The 20,524-nt window shown below is 30.6% G+C and overlaps 3 protein-coding genes and 1 long non-coding RNA gene across 9 annotated transcripts; 2 read left to right on the forward strand and 2 right to left on the reverse strand.

The window, feature by feature from the left end:
- The first annotated feature begins 205 nt into the window (after positions 1 to 205).
- Positions 206 to 14,561, forward strand: LOC123274644 (mitogen-activated protein kinase kinase kinase 11-like). 6 transcript variants are annotated; one of them, XM_044742352.1, is made up of 14 exons: positions 208 to 1,662; positions 1,806 to 2,258; positions 2,350 to 2,690; positions 2,778 to 2,958; positions 3,044 to 3,192; positions 4,273 to 4,445; positions 4,547 to 4,567; positions 4,685 to 4,931; positions 5,173 to 5,292; positions 5,861 to 6,064; positions 7,748 to 7,777; positions 9,835 to 10,246; positions 10,325 to 10,657; positions 11,857 to 14,561. In XM_044742352.1, exons 1-14 carry the CDS (start codon positions 1,472 to 1,474, stop codon positions 12,605 to 12,607), a joined length of 3,606 nt encoding a protein of 1,201 aa, XP_044598287.1. In that variant the 5' UTR covers positions 208 to 1,471; the 3' UTR covers positions 12,608 to 14,561. The 6 variants fall into 6 exon arrangements, with proteins under 6 accessions (XP_044598291.1, XP_044598292.1, XP_044598287.1 ...); XM_044742356.1 differs by lacking the exon at positions 5,861 to 6,064 and having other exon boundaries at positions 206 to 1,662; XM_044742354.1 differs by lacking the exon at positions 7,748 to 7,777.
- Positions 14,562 to 15,286: 725 nt separating this feature from the next.
- Positions 15,287 to 18,575, reverse strand: LOC123274634 (ATP-dependent DNA helicase DDX11). Its single transcript, XM_044742339.1, has 4 exons — positions 18,443 to 18,575; positions 17,656 to 18,340; positions 17,120 to 17,596; positions 15,287 to 17,046 (listed from the first exon to the last, which is right to left on the reverse strand). Exons 2-4 carry the CDS (start codon positions 18,333 to 18,335, stop codon positions 15,642 to 15,644), a joined length of 2,562 nt encoding a protein of 853 aa, XP_044598274.1. The 5' UTR covers positions 18,336 to 18,340; positions 18,443 to 18,575; the 3' UTR covers positions 15,287 to 15,641.
- LOC123274635 (eukaryotic translation initiation factor 3 subunit F) lies at positions 18,541 to 19,824 on the forward strand. Its single transcript, XM_044742340.1, has 3 exons — positions 18,541 to 18,690; positions 18,904 to 19,256; positions 19,343 to 19,824. Exons 1-3 carry the CDS (start codon positions 18,582 to 18,584, stop codon positions 19,727 to 19,729), a joined length of 849 nt encoding a protein of 282 aa, XP_044598275.1. The 5' UTR covers positions 18,541 to 18,581; the 3' UTR covers positions 19,730 to 19,824.
- On the reverse strand, positions 18,725 to 20,524 carry LOC123274636. The gene is made up of 3 exons (XR_006511538.1): positions 20,512 to 20,524; positions 20,066 to 20,450; positions 18,725 to 18,734 (listed from the first exon to the last, which is right to left on the reverse strand). It is a non-coding gene; the product is annotated as an uncharacterized LOC123274636 (long non-coding RNA).

A 20,524-nucleotide genomic window follows, 5' to 3' on the forward strand; every position in this document is an offset into this window, starting at 1 on the left:
TTTTAAGTCTTTAATTTTTCACAAATAGTTTTTGTATAAATATGAATTTTTAGTGTGATTTTTTTAATAAATTTCAGATTTAAAAAAAAATTGAAAATTAAATTAAAAAAGAAAAAATCACATGAAGCGACAATAAAAGTTGGTAATGTAGATTATATACATGGAAATGAACTTGTAATACGTGTTTTTTAAGTCGGTCGTCGCCTGTACTATCATCAGGTTGTGGGTGGTCAGTGGAGAGCAAAGGGGGATTGCCCGAGTCGCGAATTTGTCTTGTACCCATATACATGCACTAATATATATATATATATATGTGTGTGTTTACATCTACAGACGTAGATTGTAGATATCCATATACACATACACATATAGTAGGACGTCAACGGTGGAGCCCGTCAAATCTGGTAAAATCGAACATGGCGTCCGCTAGGTTATCGCCGTAAATTGTACCAGTGAATTTCAAACAAGATTTATGCTGATTTATTGGGATTATCGTGAGCGGACTCGGAGCACCTCGTCCTCGGGGAGGCGTCCAAGCTCCTCAAAATCCCTTGAAAGATATTCCCGTGTCACTTAATCCCAGTGATAAGAGGACGAATGGCCGCGTAAACATAGAGTAGAGTGGCTTGTGTGTTGGTTGCTGCTGCTACTAGCTGCTACACACCCTGGATCAAACTGTACAACGCGACCTTTCCTTACTGGTTTTTATCATCATCAATGTGCAGTGGTTTATTATTCTAGTGTTATTATATTTTTTTTTATTTTACTTTACTAAATATTATTATTTTTATAACTATGACTATTGTGATTATTAATTATTTTATTATCGTGACAATTATTAACCAAGACATAATAACTCGTAAATTGTTTTTTCAGACGGGGTAGCAAGAGATAAACTAAAAAAATTTTCTACTCACATTCGCACATTGTTGAAAAAAAGAAAAAAAATAATATTTTAATTATTCTACGTGGAGTTTTTATTTGTGCAGTTTAAATATAAATGTTTATCCTGGGCTAAGTATTACACTCGCATAATTTATAAAAATTTAATTGCAATTACTAACTAAAATATTTTCCATAATTTTTTTGTTATTGTTTATCAGAATATTATTTTATGATAATATATGCAATGAAATTCAACTGATTGTGATTGTTATAATAATAGTTTTGTGCATTTATTAAAACGTGGCAATTGTGCTGTGCAAATGAGGAACCTCTTGACAAAATAAACATAAGAGTAAACAAAATTTACATTGAAACCTTTCTTTTCTTAACTCAAAGGTGACGGCAACAACAACAACAACAACAACAACAACAACAATAATAGAAGTACCAATAGTAATAGTACCAATACCAAATAATGTTTAAATAGAAAAGAACGAGGGATTAAGAAAAGTAAATGTTATTTACGTGCCCAGATACTTAAATGAAAATCTAAATACAAATATTTGAAGAAAATCTGCTGAGCCATATGCCGCCAGCCGGGCTATCGGCAAAAGGTTTGTGTACATTGATGGACAACGGACAACCAGATGCTCGTCATCGGAGCGAGCGCTACTTGTTATATACAGAGAATGGCTCGTCTCAGCCGAATACACCAAGTACTGCTGCTTCGTCGCCAAGGTATCATAACGCTACCAGAGATAACAACTATTCAGTCAGGTTTGTATACTTTAGATTTGTTATTGGTATTAGCAATCAAAAATAATAAATTTAATCTTTAAAATTGGTTATTTAATTTAACACTGGATTATTATTGGTGGCAAGGAGGGAGTAATAAGTATTTATTATTTGGATTATTGCAGCTACGGTTATTCGTACGGACGTACGTCGAGTAACAACATGTCTGATAGCAGCGTGTCGGATACACACAGCGGTGGAACAGCCAGAACAGTGTCTCAACAAACAAGTCCATCTCACGCTACTCTTTCGTCGTCCCACTCGCGACAGGATAACAGCGCGACATTGTTTACGGCATTGTTTGACTACAATGCGACCTGCGAAGATGAATTATCTTTGCAACGAGGTGAAACAGTTGAAGTACTGTCGAAAGACTCCAAAATATCCGGCGACGAGGGCTGGTGGACGGGTAAAATCCGAGGACAGGTGGGAATTTTCCCCGCAAATTTCGTCGCTGAGGCTGAGTGCATCGACAGGGTCTCGTCGGTGATTGACAAAGTTCAGCCTGTTGAGATTGATTTTAATGAGCTGCAGTTGGAGGAGGTTATTGGAGTCGGTGGATTTGGTAAAGTGTATAGGTAAATTTCCGTTGTTTGTTTAAAAATTAGTTTATTAAGATTAATTATTAATAACAGTAATTGCATAATTTATGTGTTATTTTGCTTAAAGAGGGTATTGGAGGAAACACGAAGTTGCAGTAAAAGCAGCACGACAAGATCCAGACGAAGAAATCAGTGTGATAAAAGAAAATGTTCTACAAGAGGCCAAACTATTTTGGTTGTTAGAACATGAGAATATTGTTCAATTAGAAGGTGTTTGTTTAAAAGAACCGAATATGTGTTTGGTAATGGAGTATGCTCGTGGTGGTAGTCTAAATAGGGTTCTTAATGGTCGTAAAATACGACCTGATGTACTTGTGGATTGGGCTATACAAATTGCGCGAGGAATGGATTACCTTCATAACAAAGCACCCATTAGTCTTATTCACAGAGATCTTAAAAGTTCTAATGGTAATAATAATAATTATAATTATAAAACCTTTTGAAATAGTTTTATAAAAAATGATTTTAATAGTTTATTGTTTCTTTGAATAATAGTGCTGTTGAGCGAGCCAATCGAAAACGATGATCTTCAGTATAAAACTCTGAAGATAACGGATTTTGGATTAGCACGTGAAGTTTACAAAACAACTCGTATGTCTGCTGCGGGAACGTACGCGTGGATGGCTCCAGAAGTCATTAAGCAGAGTACTTTTAGTAAAGCCAGTGATGTATGGAGGTAAATTGGTTTTATAAATTTTTATTTTTTTCATTAATTTGATTTTCAGTACAGTAAATTTGTAATTAAATTATTAATTTAATAGCTATGGTGTACTTTTATGGGAACTTTTAACTGGTGAAGTACCGTATAAAGGTATAGATGCATTGGCTGTAGCTTACGGAGTTGCTGTCAATAAGTTAACTCTACCTATTCCTTCAACGTGTCCACAACCTTGGAGATTTCTCATGGAAAGTACGTATTGATCAATAAATTCTCTTTAGACTTTGCAATGAAAGAGGAATTAGATTAAATCAATACATAGAATAAAGAGAAAATTTAATCCGGATAGTTACTAAAACACTGATAATCGATCGATTTTATAGAATGAGAGTTAATTACAATCGTTTCATTGAATTTCTTATCACCAATTTTACTATTATGTAACAGTAATTCTATTTTATCCTTATATTTATCACACTTACTTGAAATTTAAAACATTTTTTTCAGTAAAAATATTAATAGTATTTGATAAATTTTTGTGTATTACGTGACATTTGATTTCCTATCGTATGTTTAATCAAAAAATACTTCATTGTTTTCTAACTATTTATCATAACACATGATAAATAGTTAAAATAGTATATAATTTTTTTACTAATCGTTTGAAAATAAAGATAAATGTCACATGACGTAATAAAAATTTCCCGAGTTGGACAACAATTAAATAAGATAAATATTCAAATAAATATAGTAAACGATACCATAATAGTCATAATGAAATAGTCGTAAAATTATCGACATATAAAAATTTTATTCTAAAACATCAGTTTGGATATCAATATTGTTTTGTTGTTTTATCTAATTTTTTAATATTATCTACATTTTTTATAATATTTTATATAATATATTATTTTAATTAGATTCACACGCGTTCATCAAATTTTATCCAATAAAGTAATAAAATTTTCATAAATGCAGAAAAATTAAACTAGATAGATCATTAAAATCAAACAAACATTCAGTACTCAAGAAATAATTTGATGAAGCGCTTTAAGCAATTCGAAGATTTACTAAAATATACTTAAGTATTCGTTGATGTTATCCGATAATCTTAGTTATGAATTAGGCATGACTTTTGTTTATATATCAAATAATTATTTCCGAAATTACGCTTAGCTATTCGAGTTTACTTGCATTTTTTTATATAGCAATGGAATTCCGCGCAGTATATCTATTAATCAGTCTCCATAGGTTTATTAATGTTAAATGTTTCATCATATTAACTTACAGTGGTATTAATTGACTTCTTTTTAAATATAAATTCATTTGTAGGTTGTTGGGCGTCTGATAGTCACGGACGTCCGGGTTTCATAGAAATCCTTGATTTACTGGATGAAGTAAGAAGTTCATTTGCAGCAACACCTCACGAGTCGTTTCATACAATGCAGGAAGATTGGAGACTTGAAATTGAAGAGGTGCTTCATGGGTTGCGCATGAAGGAAAAGGTATGAATTTAATATTATATTTATTGTGTTTTAATAAACCGTAAAAAATGATAAAATATCTATAATGTAAATTTGTAATATTTTGTCTAATGCTATCAAAGGCATGCCGTTCTCTTGAAGAAGTAAGTCTTATTATGAATTTGTCGCAATTGTGTTCCAAAATGCTTAAATTTCTTAAAATTTCAAGTTGATATTTTTATTGAAAATTAGAAAAATTATCTATCGTTATTTATTTTCAGGAGTTGCGCTGCAGAGAAGAAGAACTGTCAAAAGCTCAAGTGCAGCAGAAACAACAGGAAGAGAATCTTCGGCAGCGGGAGCAAGAGTTAGCAGCTCGCGAGATTGATTTATTAGAACGAGAGCTTACTGTGATGATAATCCAGCAGCAAACTGTTCCTACGCCTAACATGAGGAAAGGAAAGTTTAAAAAATCTAGATTAAAACTTAACAAGAAGGAACCGGGTAGTAATATCAGTGCACCTTCAGGTACTTTATTAATTGTAATTATAATTTATTTAAAATGTTTCGTAAAACTGAGTCTCCTAACGGCCAGAATATGAGATCACATAAAAAATAATGCGGAGTTTACATGAATAATAAAAACAAAATCAAAGTCGTAATATAAGAAAAGAAAATACTAAGTTAAGAGTTGTATAATAGAGATATTTATTATTATTATTATTATTATTTTTATTATATATTAAAACTTGTAATTATTCAATTTCAGACTTTCGTCACACAATAACTGTTCAACATACAGCTCTTGATAGAGGAAAAAATCGAAACCCATCGAGACCAAATAGCCCTCCGGGCTCACCGAGTATTCCCCGACTTCGAGCGATAGCTTGTGAGTTTATTTTAAATTTAGCTACTCGTATCTTTTCATTATTATTCAATTTTTTCTCATATTTATTCAATAAAATAAGAAGAGCAGTCATTTAAAATGATCACTATTCAACAAATGCTTCAGTAGATTCGTTTGAAATTTGAATTCTATTACAATGAAATTATATTTAATTTATTAAATTCTCCAGTCACTTATTACATTTGTACGAAGGCATTTATTTTGAGGCATGGTGTGAAATAAAATTGAACTTTGTCCTGTATACTGCCTATCGTACTAATTTTTTTTTAGAAATGAATGTTTGTTATGGTTTGAAATTAAAATTTTTTCATCTTTGTTTTTTTTTGTTTTTTTTTTTTTTTTTTTTTTCATGTTACTTTTTTTATAATTTATTTATTTATTTAAGTTAATTAGTTCGTTACGCACGGTTTTTCACATGTCACCAGCTATCGTATAATTTTTTATTATTTAATTATTTTGAAAAACAATTGAACACCGTGCTTAACGAATGTAGTTAGAAACAAGTAGTGAGTAGTGTTTTGTTTTTTTGTTTTTGTTCTGCCCGTTATAGTACCGGCCGACGGAGTTAAGGGTAAAACGTGGGGTCCGTCAACACTACATCAGCGCGAGCGTGGCGCAATAATCACTCAACCACCAAATCCTTCATCACCAGGTGGCAAACGTTGGTCGCGATCTGCTCCGGATCTTGAAAAGACTCCTCTTCGTACCGCACTACTGGCAAGCGCCCAACGATCACCGTTGCTACAAGAAATAGGTAACCCAACCACCAGAAAGTTGTACTCGTCAGCAAATAATTTGATCGACGATCAGGAACGTTCTGGCGCCGCGAGTGACTACGAGCTAATGAGGATCATAACTAATGATGATGATTTAACAATGACGTCCTCTTCCTCGTGTGCTCTTGGTGGTGGACAATCTAGTTGCGTCACAATGTCCGGGTTGAGAGGGTCAAACGTTATTAAAAACAATAATAGTAATAATATTAACACCGCAACTCAGATGGATACGTATGAGACGGCATATGATGACTTGAGAGATACTCTCACTCAACAAATAAATCGCACACCATTTGTAGGTGTCGGAATAGGGGCACTAGCTTACAATTATTATGACATATCTTCCCCGGCGTCGTCAGTATCTTCAACGTCTACTCTGGTCCCTTCAGATTCAGCGTCGGCTTCTCTTTCTTCGTCTTTATGCGTTGTAAAATCTTCGGTTGGCAAACAATTAGAGTCTCCTTCCTCAGCGGAACAATCTGTAAATTCAACAAATTTTGTACATAATGTCGCGTCGACTCTTGTTGGTACTGCTAAACGCGTGAGAAATAAAAAACGTGATCGCAGTAAATCTAAAGAATTTAAGCGTCGTGATAGCTCGGAATCTAGGTTAAATTCATTAGCTGAATTTTTCAGATCACCCACTAGTTCACGTAAAAGTTCACTTGCCTCTGAAAAAAAAAATTCACAGGCATTAGCTTCTTCAAGCACCCGTAAGTCGAGTAGCGCCGATTGCAGCGGTGTTGGCGGCATTGAATCTAGTCCTGAGAATTCAATTACCAAATCTGTTCGTCATAAGTCACGTAGCTCGAAATCACCTTTGAGGGTGCTACATAAAATGCGCGCTTGGGGTAGTCGTGACACATTAGACAATAAATCATCACCGGCGGTTAAAGTTGAATACAATGTTCTCGATAATGCTGTATTAATTCCCACACTTTTAAGTACTGAATTATTAAATAAGGGTTTAAGTAATAATGATAGTTATAATAGTCATAAAAATATTAATATTAATAGTAATAATGATAATAATAATATTAAGATTCACAATAAGGATACACCGGAATTTTTGACCGCTAATTCACGCAAGGGCATTGATTTTGAACAATATGAAGTTGATTTGACGAATCTTAATTCTGAAAACTCAAACTCTAGGTCAAATAACTCCTTGAAATTTCTCAATGACTTAAGATCAAATGGACCTAGATTGTCATTAGACAGTACACCGACAACATCTACCGCCAATCAGTCATTTGGTAATTCAGAAACTGCGTTATCAGTGAGTACTAACAAACAAAACAGCCAATTACACAATGACGACGGTAAATCACGTAGTATTGAATATCTATTCGACTCGTCGCATCAACCAACGTCTTCTTCTTCCTCAAACTCAATTAGCAATTTTAATTCTAACAGTAACAATATACCGTCGGAAGAAATTCGAAAATTTTCTCGCTCGCGTAAAAGCTCCGATAGCAGTTCCGATTAATTAAAAATTATAATTCCTATTTTTTTTTTTAATTAATTATTACTATTTTGTTTGACTTTTTAAAACATTGTTTTTCTTTTTTTAATTATCATAATTAACAATAGAATTAATAGAACGAAATAAATAAATAAATAAATAAACAAAATGAGTTAATAAATTCTCTTAACCGCAGGCCTTTCTGAGGAAAACATCCAATCTACTCGTAAGTCTGTTTCTTTTTTATCACACTAGTGATTTATTTTTATAAAATTCTCATTTAATATTAATATTAGAGTCGACACACACTTTAAAAAGTCATTTGGCGTAAGAGAGAATTATTTTTTAATAAATTACAAAAAACAACTAAACAAATGATCTCTGTATCCTTGTTTTCTAGTTAAAGATAAAAATTAATTGAAATTTTTATGTATATACTTATCATTACCATTTTTATATATGAAAATTAATAATTATTTTTTAGTATACATATAAATATTATTACTATGCATTATATTATTATCCTCTAAATTAAAATACATGAAAGTTTTGAAGTTAGTCAAAGGTCGAAACTCGCAAAAAACGGGCCACGATTCATTGTTGGTTGAAATTTAGGCGCGCGCGTAGCGCGCTATTCAAATTTCTAGTATATAATAATGTCGATAGCATTTAATTGCATGTAAAGATAAAATATTTTTTTTTGCCATTGCCATTTATTTTAAATCTTTCATTACAAGACTTTGACGTTACGTATTTAGTATACTAGCATCGGACATCCATTTGTGTCACTGAAACTTTAAATAATAATTCTTTTTTTCTTATTTTATTGTATATTATTATTATCTATAGACTCTCGTTCATCACGTATTTGCCGATTTATTGATAATTAATAAAAGCAACAGCAATAATTAAATTAAAAATACCTAATATGAAAATTTGGTGAGGGACCATGTTTAAAATTAAGTTTTTATGTTAAGCGACAAGTCACTGTGTTAACCAATTGTGTTAGTTAATAAATGCCAAGATAAAAGTACATAATAGGGAAATTAAATTATAAAAACTATTATGTAATTGCCATAATTTTTGAATTATAAGTCGTGCCACTAAAATTGTAAATTAATAATTATAATAATGATGCGATAAATGAAGACAAATGCAATTAAAAGTATCTTTGGTGTTGGTTCTCTTTTATTTTTATTATAGTAGAAATACAATAATTTAATAATAATAATCATAATAATAATAAAATTAATAATAATTTGAATTAAAATTAATAACTACAGTTCTAACAAAAACGATCTAACTATCTGCTAATTTTTTAATAAGAAATATACGAAAAATAAAGCGTTTCGCTCATTATGAAGACTAGCCAATTTCGTACTTTAGTTTTAAAAAATAGACTTTATTGATGCTTTTTTATCTAGAATTAAAAGAGATGGATTTTAGTAATTGTTAATAATTAATTAAAAACTTGTTCAAACACGTAGATTATTTAAAAACAAAAAGAAAGAGAATTAAGCGCACACGAAAAAGAATGAATAGAGGAAGATACACGCACACACTTGTATTTAGAAATAGAAACTTTTTTTTCAATAAAAGCTTTCAGTTTTACACGTTGAATTTTGTTTTTAGTTTTTTTTTTCTTTAACTTTTACGCTCGGAGCTTTTATTTCACTTTGTTTGTTTGTTTGAGTAAAGCTTCTTTTAGAATAGTAGTAGTTCTTAAATTAAAAGCCGAGCGTAAAAAATCCTTGCATGTAAATCCAGTAGTATCCTAACAGCAATGGTCTTTGGTTCCTTCATTTATTTACTTATGAATAATTTTTTTGAAAATAATTTTCGGGTCCTCGACGAATAATTTAGATGGATTTTCATAGTTTACGCCCTATTATTATTGATGAGTTATGAGCTGAGGAAAGCCAAAAAATTTGTAAATAATAATGGTGTACCGTGGGCAAGAAGACAATTCATCTATACAAAGTATATTTATTATTTATTTTATTTTTAAAAATTAAATCTTCCTATAATGTTTGCATGTAAAATTTTTACACTGCATGAAAAAAATCAATGAGCTGCGATAATTATTCCTTAGCATTAGCATTTTTTAAATTATTTATTAATTTATTTATTATAATTAAATCTTCAGGCAAGGTAAGACGACGAAAAACAAATGCAACAAAGCTATCCGTGTGTAAAATAAAAATAACAATGCATTAACTGTTTTCATAAACAAATAATAGTAGTAAATTGTGTAAAATAATAAGAAAAAAAATGTTTTTTAAGATTACCCGACGCTGCCGGCGGACATGTCTTCGGAGTGGATGACGATGGAGTACCCACCAAAACCAGGACTGATTGGTCCTTACGTAATGCCAATGCCTGTACCAATGCCAACGCTCTACAATGGAGAAGCTAAAAAACCAAAGCCAGGAATAATTGAACTGGTACTTTATAATATAGCAGCGATGCTGGCTGGTGTTGCCACCGGCTATGACGTTAAAATGTCAAATGTGTCGCCAATTCATCCGCGGTTGTATCCGAGAATTACTGACGGCGAAGAAGAACCAGGTCGATACTGGTTCCAAGCTGATACCGGGTCCAATCGTAACTCGGGGTACCTCGGAGCTGACTATGAGTTCAGTTCACCCAGCGGTTATCCGCATAATACCTATCATGGTCCAGCGAGACATTACAGGTGTCTAGATTAATAATACTATTTTTACAAAAATTAAATAAAAATAATTTAAATTAATTACTAAATAATGAATTTCAGGCCATTCTTAAGCAACATGGGCGGTATTGCTCCAGGTCTTCCTTTAAATATAATCGATAAACCTCTTCGGTTTACGGATTCGCCACAGCATTACGCGGGGAACACTGGCTCGAATGTACCCACACCGAGTCCAAGACGTAAAAGCTCGAGTACAAGTAATGAAGAAGCTTATTCAGCAGATAATGCACGTATGGATAGAATAGAAAGGGTACCCACTATTTATATGGGTAATGTACCGCCTTATCCTGATTACGGGCCACCAATGTACACCATGATGCCTCCGGAGTATTATAGACCACCTGAGTCTAGTTACTTCAATCCTACCGATTATCAGTATGTATTATTTTTCGTTATAAATTAATTAGTTACATTATATTTAACAAGTATAAATTTTTTAAATCAAATGAAAAGATAAATAGCTTGGATTAAATATTATTTATTCATGAGATAATGAATAAAGATATTGATGTAGCATTTGTTGCTTCTTGTAAGCTTGATGTAAGCTTAGTAAATATATAAAAAAAAAACTGGCTGAAATAGGACTATCAATTTACATACAAAATTAACAAAATGATGGTCAAAAAACAAAAAAAGGACAAAAAATTTATTGTGTCACTGGCTTTTGCTTAAAAAAAAAAATAAATAAATAAATAATCCTATTTCAGCCGGTTGATGCATTTATACAGAACATGTGGTCAAAATGTCAGAACAATCGTGTCAGTAAATTTTAAAATTTTAGCCACCAAACAGTGTAAAAAAATAGTTTCGAGATAAATGTGTTTAAAATTTTGTAAAACCTACGAGCATGCCCACATAGTTAGCTTGACGCGCGAAAAAATACATTTAAACTTCTTGAATTGATTTAAAATTTTGAGAGAATATATTTACTTTCTCAAAATTAAAAAAAAAATAATTCGATTTTTTTTAAGTTTCAAAGTAGAATACTATCTTAAAAAATACCAAACATATGGATTTACACTACAATAAAATAGTAATCAAATACTTCGAACAGTCCATCAACACATAGTCCCAAATTTATATTATTACTGACTTAGTGCATCCTATCTAATTGTTAATTACTATCAAATAATATATGATCAATTTATCAGATAAAGCATAGACTTACTACTATTAATTTTATATTTAAGCTTTACTATAATAAAACAATTGTTATATTCATTTCTTTTTCTATGGAACCCAATTATTGGGATTGCTGTAGGGTTCAATGTACTGTTAAAATAAATAAATAAATAAATTACTGACTTCAGTCGATGAAAAAAAAAAAAATTGATCTTTTCACCTGATTTTAGAGGTTTATATTTATTTTATTTCTTTATATATCAACATACGCCTATCGGCAATATAAAATTAAATAACATAAAAAAAAAAAATTTAAATAGAAATAAGACTATGCATTATTGAATACATTTGAAAATGGTTTAGCTCCAGTTAAAAATCGAAGCTTTACTAAGCTAGAACATTTTCTAATAAAATTTTTATTAATGAAAATTAAATAAAATAATTTGTTTTAGTGACAGGATGTTAGAGTGTCCTGAATTTCCTCATGCATACGACAATCCAAGTACCATTAATAGTTTAGTAAGAACATCATCGCGACTACCTAATTACACTCACAATCGTACGTCGTCAAATGTCTCAACAACCAGTACATCGAGTCAAAGCAACATAAATCCATCATTCCGACTGGACGACGAGTCTGACTACGCACTGTATTCACCAACGCATTACTACCAGAGGTCACAAAATGTACTCAGCAATATCGGATTAAGTTACACTGGTGTTAACCATGATTATACCGCGTCACCTCAGTACCTGACACGACAAAATTCGCATGACTCAAACCCAAACTCAAGTGATCGCTCCAGCAATCTTGAAGTCGTCACTAGGCTACGCTCAAGCTTAAAGAGATCTAATTATTCGTACAATTCACCGAAGAGTACGAGCAAAAATAACTCTGGGTCGGGTACTCCGACGAATCCAACACCACCTGATTCATTGACGTCTGAAGACTCGAGTTATGTGTCAGCGAAAGACAGTCAAATATCAATGAGTCGTGTACGTTTTTCACCTGTAACATTTGACCGTGATCGCGACCGTGACAGTTTGTCGTCATCACGGGATCATCGCGATGCGTTACTCGACATACCGATTCATGCTCAGGGATCAGAGGCAGTTACGTCACCGTTACAATCATCACGAAGACACAATAGTAGAAATCGTAAATCAAGTATATCGGAACTCGAACGTGAATTTTTATCATAGCATTGGCTCATTTAAATGCGCTAAATTGCTACAATATGTACTTAATTATTTAAAGGACATATATGTGATCTACACTTGTCAGTGAACGAGAAAAAAAAAGAGTGAATGTGAATAAGTTGTTAATGAAATTATTTGAATTTATGGTGGAGTTATTTAACACTGCCTCTTATTTCACTGATAACTATTATAAAATGTTCTATGGAATTTAATTAAATTTTAATAGCCATAGATATTAATAGAATAGTAATTAAAAAAAGAAATAATCAAATTTATAATTTACATTCCACGCAAATAGGGTTGTGCAAATACGAGACTTTTTTTAAAATGAATATTTTTTATTTTTATTATAAGTAAACAAGTCAAATAACAGCATTTAAGCACAGTTTTTAATGAGACTAAATCTTTGATGATTCCTTTTAACATTCCGTACTATTTAAAAACAAACAAAAAATTTTTATAATTATTTAACGATTAATCATTCCTATGTGAATATTTTTAATTATTTTTTCTTTGACGTATCGAATTGATTTATTATATTTATAATTTAATTAATTATAAATTTAGTTTTTAAAATCAAAAAACATTCTTTCATCATGTACGTGTGATTATAAAAGAGCAGAGAATTATCTCAGAATGATTATCAGTATTTTATAATACATCGGAGTGTACATAAAAATTTAACGAGAAGTAAAATTAATATAATTAAATTGGAGGGATATGACAAATTTTAATAATTGAAAAAGAATCGTGTAAGAATAATTACTTTACACGAAAAAGCATCATCGAACATTTATACAAGACTGTGTTAAAACATAGTCTGTAAAAAAACCAGTTAGCACAATTAAAATTGTAAAAAATAACAGACATAGAATCTTTCAAGTTTATTTTTTAATCTCAAATAATTATTTTGTGAGTTCCTTCCTAAAGTTTGCTAAATGAAAGTTGTTAAGAAACCTTAGAAATTTTTAGTTGGCGATCAAACGATTCCCGTATCAGCTGTACAAAATAATTTGCGGTGCTAGTATCGTGTACTTAAATTATAAATGTGTAAAAGAGATGAAACAAAAATAACAAATAATAATGAATGAAATCATTTAAACAAAAATGCTTCCATAATAATCGAAACTTATAAAGTTTAAAGAGTATGAAAAATAAAAAAAAAAAAAAAAAAGTAAATTCATAATCGATTTATAGGTGAATTATTTAAAGTAATTGATTTTTAAAGATTCTTATTATTATAACCATTAATCCGGTGATAGTGCTAACAAATGAATAATTATAATATAATTGGATATGCGATGCAGCTAACGATGTAAAATTGTTGTGTAATGGCATTTATTTGCCAAAAGTGCTAGTCTAAGCTATATTTATTATTTTTTTTATACTTTAAGAAACAAACAAATTATTAAAAAATATTAACGTAGTCTATTTAAAATCGTCAATCGATTTATATAAATACATAGTAATTATTAATTTTTTAAATACTCAAAAAGACTTAATTGCAATTTCTCTGTATGATAACAAAAAATATAATAATATTAATAAATTAATTGATTAAACAGACAAAAGTTTAAAAAGAGGATGATGAAAGTGTGAATGTGCCGAGTGATTATTAATAGTAATAATAATACTACTACTAATGGTAATACTAATAATAATAGTAATAATATTACTTCATGAAAAATGAATAAAATAACGTTGATTAAAAAAAAAAAATACAAAACAAAGCCTCACCATGAAGCCTCACTCTGTTAATTTGCACCCATGCAATAACAAAATATTCTTATTAGATTTTTTGCTGTAATATAAATAAATACATTAATTTAGTAAATAATCAATGTTTCCTGGAAAAAAATTAGTCAACGTTGTACGACTTAACCCAAAAAACGTTTTATTTTTCTTCAAAGTTTATCATTAACGACCAAATTTTAAGCAGTTAATTTCATAGGAAAAAGAAAAAAAAATCATTTAATTAATCAAAAGGAGAATCAAGTGTCATGTTCGCAAATATCGATAAAATTAGCGACAATGCTTATATTGTTATTATTACCCTCTTTAATCAGCGAAAAAGAAATATAAAATTGAAACTTCACGGTTTTAAAATGAATGAAATGTGGCAATTATATTCGTACTCAGCAGATAAATTTATTAAGAAAATCAATGAGATGACTTATTAAATTTATATAAACTGCCTAGATCTTAAGGAAATAAATTGTTAAACCGTTAAGTGCAATGTGTTCCACATGTATTTTTAACTATATAATGAAAATAAATAAAAATACATAATTTTCATTTAAAAATATATATATATATATATATATATATATATATATATATATATATATATATATATATATATATATATATTAAATATAAATTGATATATGTAATAATGACTGCTTTGGAATGCGCCTTAAATAAAAAAAAATTAATGTATAAATCGATGCATCGGATTCACATATATTATCAAATAATAAATAATTGATTAATTTAAATTAAAAGAAAACAATCTTTTTGAAATTTCAAGCGAACAGAACGAGTTTTTATTTTTTTTTTATTTTTTTAGTTATTTTTAATAAAACAAAGAGAAATACAGTATTTACGGAGAAAAGAAATGATGAATTTAATTGAAAAGTATTATATAAAATATAAAAGTGAATGAATTAATTCATTATTTGGTTAAAATCCATGTATTTTTTTCAACTTAAGATTATTAGATATATATTAGTACTAAAAAAAAATAATAATACAGTATCTTTAGAAAAATTTTTGAATGAGCTAAAGAAATATTTTATACAAAAGAATTAACAAGTTGAAATTTTTTTTTGTAATTTCCAAGGATACTCATACATTCTAATCATTAATGAACAAATTTCTTTTCCATTTTAATATTCATTTAAAGTGTAATCATTTAAAGAGAAAAAACTGAATAAAAAGATTCAAATGTAAAAAAAATAATGATGTTTAATTCAAATGTTGGATAAGTTTTTTTTTTTTTTATTACATAAATATAAAAAATATTTACTATAAAAAATTAAATTTTTTTCTTTTTCGCTGTAAAAAATTTAGCAACGTCGCCAATTGTACTGTTGAAAGTATTATGAACTTCTAATGTTCGTTGAATCCATCCCGGGAGTGATTTTGTTTTATTGGAAAATCTTCTATCGAGTAAAATAACAGTAGAGTAATCGTTGATATGTCTTACAGCCCGACCAATACACTGATTGACAGCTTTCATGCAAGAATTTTCATAGTACTCATTACCAGCGCCGGGTTTAACATTTTCATTAAGATATTTCATTTTTTCCTGAAGCTCCAACGACTTGATATTCGGGTAAGGCATACCAACAACAATTACACATCGTCCTAGGTCGTCAGAAAAGTTCAATCCTTCACTGAGCTTTCCCCCGACGACGCTGAACAAAATAGCACCATTTTGTGGAGCTGTTGGTTTTTTCACAGTATCTGCGAAGTTGTCAAGAATTGCGTTTACCTGAGAGGCAAGCTTAGGTTCACGAAATATTTTTTTTTTTTCGGAAATTTTAGCCACTACTCCAGTAAGTTCCAGATGCTTATACAGGGATGTTTCATAACTGTAAGACGGAAGAAAAACAACAACTCCGCCGGGAATGATATTACATAAATTCTTGAGAGTTCTACCCAGTTCGTTGAGCAGTTCTTTATTTTCTCTATTTTGATAATTAAATTCAAATTTAACTCCCGTGGGTCCTTGGGTTACTATCCTCGTAATAATATTTTCCTTCGGTATAACATGGTCACAAGAAAAAGTAACAATACGCTCGGGTTCGGCACCAGCGCTAATAAACAATTGATCTCTAAATTCTGAAATCGGTTCCATTGTACCGCCAGCGAGAATAACTGACCTTGTTTCTTTAACAATATCATGAAAATGTGCAGCAGGATTCATCAACAAAAATTTAATTATACCTTGACCTACTGTAGGACCGGGATTTATGAAAATTCGTCCATCTGCGCTTTTGCTCTTTAGCGACTCCAGAAAGCTGATGATAAATATCAACGGATTATCACATACATCTTCCTTGTTTTCTTTACTCTCAGTCTTAGTTTCCGTGGTTTCTTTTCCCTGGAGTGTGTTTAGAAATGCCGACACTCCAGTTGGCTTCTTCGTCACGGGACGTACTTTTAAATCTCCGCTGTACTTTTCAACGTACCCACGAAGCTTATGTATTAATTTAGACGCATTTATAAATTGCAAAAGCTCAAACACATTTACAGTATCTATCTCAGCAACTGACTCAAATTTTTCTATAGAATAAATGGCTGACTGTACTTCAGTATTCACTTTATCATTCGATTGTGATCTTGACGTACCTCCAAGTACTTTTATTAGTTTTTTTAAACAAAAACTTAATTGACTGAGATACAAAACATTTTTTGCTGAGAAAAGTTTTTCAAATCTGTAAAATTTAAATAATTAGTTTTAATTTTTAAATATTTTAAGTCAGATAAATAATTTTCAAAATGAATTACCTCTTTTGATATTGAGTAAGCTGACTGAAACAATGTAAAATGTGTCTACCAGTTAATGTCGAACTGTACATATTTTCAATGGCTTCTAAAAGATTATGAGCCTCATCAATAATCAAAATATTATTTTTCAAATCAATCCCCGAGCTAATTCTGGTATTTTTATGTAAAATACTGTTGTAAGGCACTAGAATAACCTGACTATCAGGTAAGGACCGTCTGGATGCATAATAAGCACAGGTTTCCAATTGCTTCGCAGTCTCAGCAATCTCCTCGACATCTTGTATTGTCGTAATGATATCAGCAATCAGCAATGACTGGTCACCAGGATTGAATGGACAGCTCGTTCCAGTTTTAGATCTCTTTACATCTTTTTCTTTTTTTACAGTTACCTTTTTTTTTTGCATTTGCAAACATCGGTCGTTAATTAAATTAACATGACCCAGTTTTTGAACTGCTTTGTTTATACAATAATTTTGTCTGCAAAAAATTAACTATAAATTATCAATATTAAAAAAAAAAAAAAAAAAAAATGCTACCTAGAAGCTAATGGAACCAAAGAAACATCTGCAGAATAAGGACTTTTCTTTATCTCTCCAATAAATTGAGTTAATTGGGAATGAGTTCTTGAGCAAAAGAAGAATTGCGTGTATTTACTAGTCTCGGCAGCCGTTTCTTCATCATCTGAGTCTGAATTTAAATGTAAATCATCCAGTAGAAGATCAGTATCAATATCCTCAGCATCTTGATTGGGAGTATCTTGTTGCTTTTCATCTTTAGAATTATTTTTATTCTTACTAACCTTCCACTGACGCTTCTTCGTATTATTATTTTGCTTAATTGTCTCTTTGAATTTATTCATACGCTCTTCTCTACGTGCCAGAGCATCCAACTTGTCCTGGATAGTTTGTCGCTCAGCATTTACTTTAATCTGCTTGGTCTGCTCTACAAACCAGTCACCCTTAGACTCTTCGCTAATTTCTTTCAACCTGGCGTTTAAATCCCCAAGTTGTTTATCCAAAATGTCTTTTTTATTTTTTTCATGATCTGTGAGCCATTTCAGAGCTCCGCAGATTATTGACAGTGATTTACCAGTACCCGTCGGGCTTTCAAAAATTCCTAGGTTCCCTTTTTCTAGGCATGAGTATAAATTTTTCATAAAATCATTTTGAATTAAATATGGTGCAAATGGAAATGGAAACTCTTCCGGTAAGTCCATAATACCTAAATATTTTTAATTAATTAATTAAATTGGTAAATCACTTAGTAAAATAATTAATTAAACAACAATAAAGTTTAGAAAACCGGCTTGCATTGTTTACTTACCATTTGTGAAATTTAATTGAAGTTAGAATTAGTTTTCACAATTAAACACTCATACTTGATGGCAGCAGCAGTAACAACTTTTTTCAAGCAATCAGAACTGGGAGGATCCTTAACATTGCCAGTTGCTTGTATTGTAAAAATGGCGCTCGATCTTGTTGTCAAAGTTCACCCCGTGGTTTTATTTCAAATAGTCGATGCATTTGAGCGTCGTAACTCTGATTCACACCGTGTAATCGGTACTTTACTTGGTAAGTAATAACTATTATTATTTCACTCCATTTTATAATTTATACTTTACGTTATTTTTGGTAAACAAAATTGTCGCATGACCATTAACCTCTAAATCCATGTGTTACACGTAGCTTATAATAATAATAATAGTTAAATTCCTTATTCTTTTTTTTTATTAAAATTTATATTGAAAAAAATTTATGGTAGTTAATTAAAAAATATAATTTTAGGTACAGTCGAAAAAGGAGTGGTTGAAGTAACGAATTGCTTCTGTGTCCCTCACAAGGAATCCGATGATCAAGTAGAGGCAGAATTGAGCTACGCGATGGATCTTTATGATCTGAACCATCGTGTAAATGCTCAAGAAAACATTGTCGGCTGGTGGGCTACTGGCAAAGAGGTTACCACGCATTCGTCGGTTATCCATGAGTATTATGCACGAGAGTGTAATAATCCAGTCCATTTAACGGTTGACACTACGCTGGTGAATACAACGCGTATGGGAATCAAAGCCTATGTCTGTGTACAACTTGGAGTACCGAATGGCAAACAAGGATGTATGTTTACTCCTACTAAAGTTGAGGTATTTAAAATTTTATATTTCAATTTTTAACTCTAATTTTAATGTATAAATTATAAATATTACATCCGTGATTTATGAATTTACAGATTACATGCTATGAGCCAGAAATCGTCGGACTTCAGCTGTGCCAAAAAACACAGAAAGCTCCGTCAGGACAAACTAAATTAGGAGGCGGAGTTGAGCCAATGATGGATCTTGCGCAAATTGCTGAAGCTAGCTCTAAATTGTCGACAATGTTGGAGCAAGTTTTAGCTTACGTTGACAATGTGCTCGATGGCAAACAGCCTCCAGACAACCAGGTTGGCCGAGCGCTTCTTGATATGGTTAACTCTGTTCCTAAGATGACAAGTGATCAATTTGACGAGATGTTCAACAGCAACGTCAAGGACCTTTTGATGGTTGTTGCATTATCACAATTAATAAAAACTCAACTTCAGCTCAATGAGAAGCTTACACTTTTAACTACTTTGTAAATTAATATTCTGTATATTCAGTGATTACTAAATATTTTGATCAGCGTAAAAACAATTTTATAAGTAAATAAAATCGCAATTATAACTATCAATAATCTTATATGTCTTTTCAATTTTATTAAATTAAAACATTAATTTGTGTGTAAAAAAATTAGAAAATCGACTTACACTTAAAGATGTTCATCAATTGAATGATGTTTATAATTTAAAATATTTCTTATCTATTATTTTAATTTTTATTATAATTAAATTTGAAATAAACTTAATCTAAATACATTTTTTAGAATTAAAATACATTTCACAAAAAATAGGATTTATCATTACAGATATAAAAACATTAACTGTGTTAATAATTTTATTCATATAAAAAAAAACTTATTCAATTTTATACACCATAATTAGATCCTAGTTCTTTTTGGTTATCAATCAAATTAACCCAGTCAGGAATTCTATTCGTCTTTAAATAAGTGTCTTTGGTAATACATCTAGATGGCAAATCAGTAATACCAAAAATTGCACCACCCAACCAAGCCGTGTAATTAGGTTTGCATGGAGTGGTATGAAATTTAAAGTGAGGAATTTTTAATTTGTTCGAATATAAATCACTTGCTACGAGAGACGTCAGTTCTGATTTTAGACGAGCAGAAAATCCTTTTGCCATTGTTGTTCCACCAATCAAAAGAATATTTTCCGCCAGCTCGTGACGAGTCATGATAGAACACTAAAATAGATTTATTAAGTTTAGAACAATAACAATTTAATCAATTTTAAATGATAAATACCTTAAGTATAGCA

Source organism: Cotesia glomerata, unplaced genomic scaffold, assembly GCF_020080835.1.
Source record: "Cotesia glomerata isolate CgM1 unplaced genomic scaffold, MPM_Cglom_v2.3 scaffold_49, whole genome shotgun sequence".
Lineage (NCBI taxonomy): Eukaryota > Metazoa > Arthropoda > Insecta > Hymenoptera > Braconidae > Cotesia > Cotesia glomerata.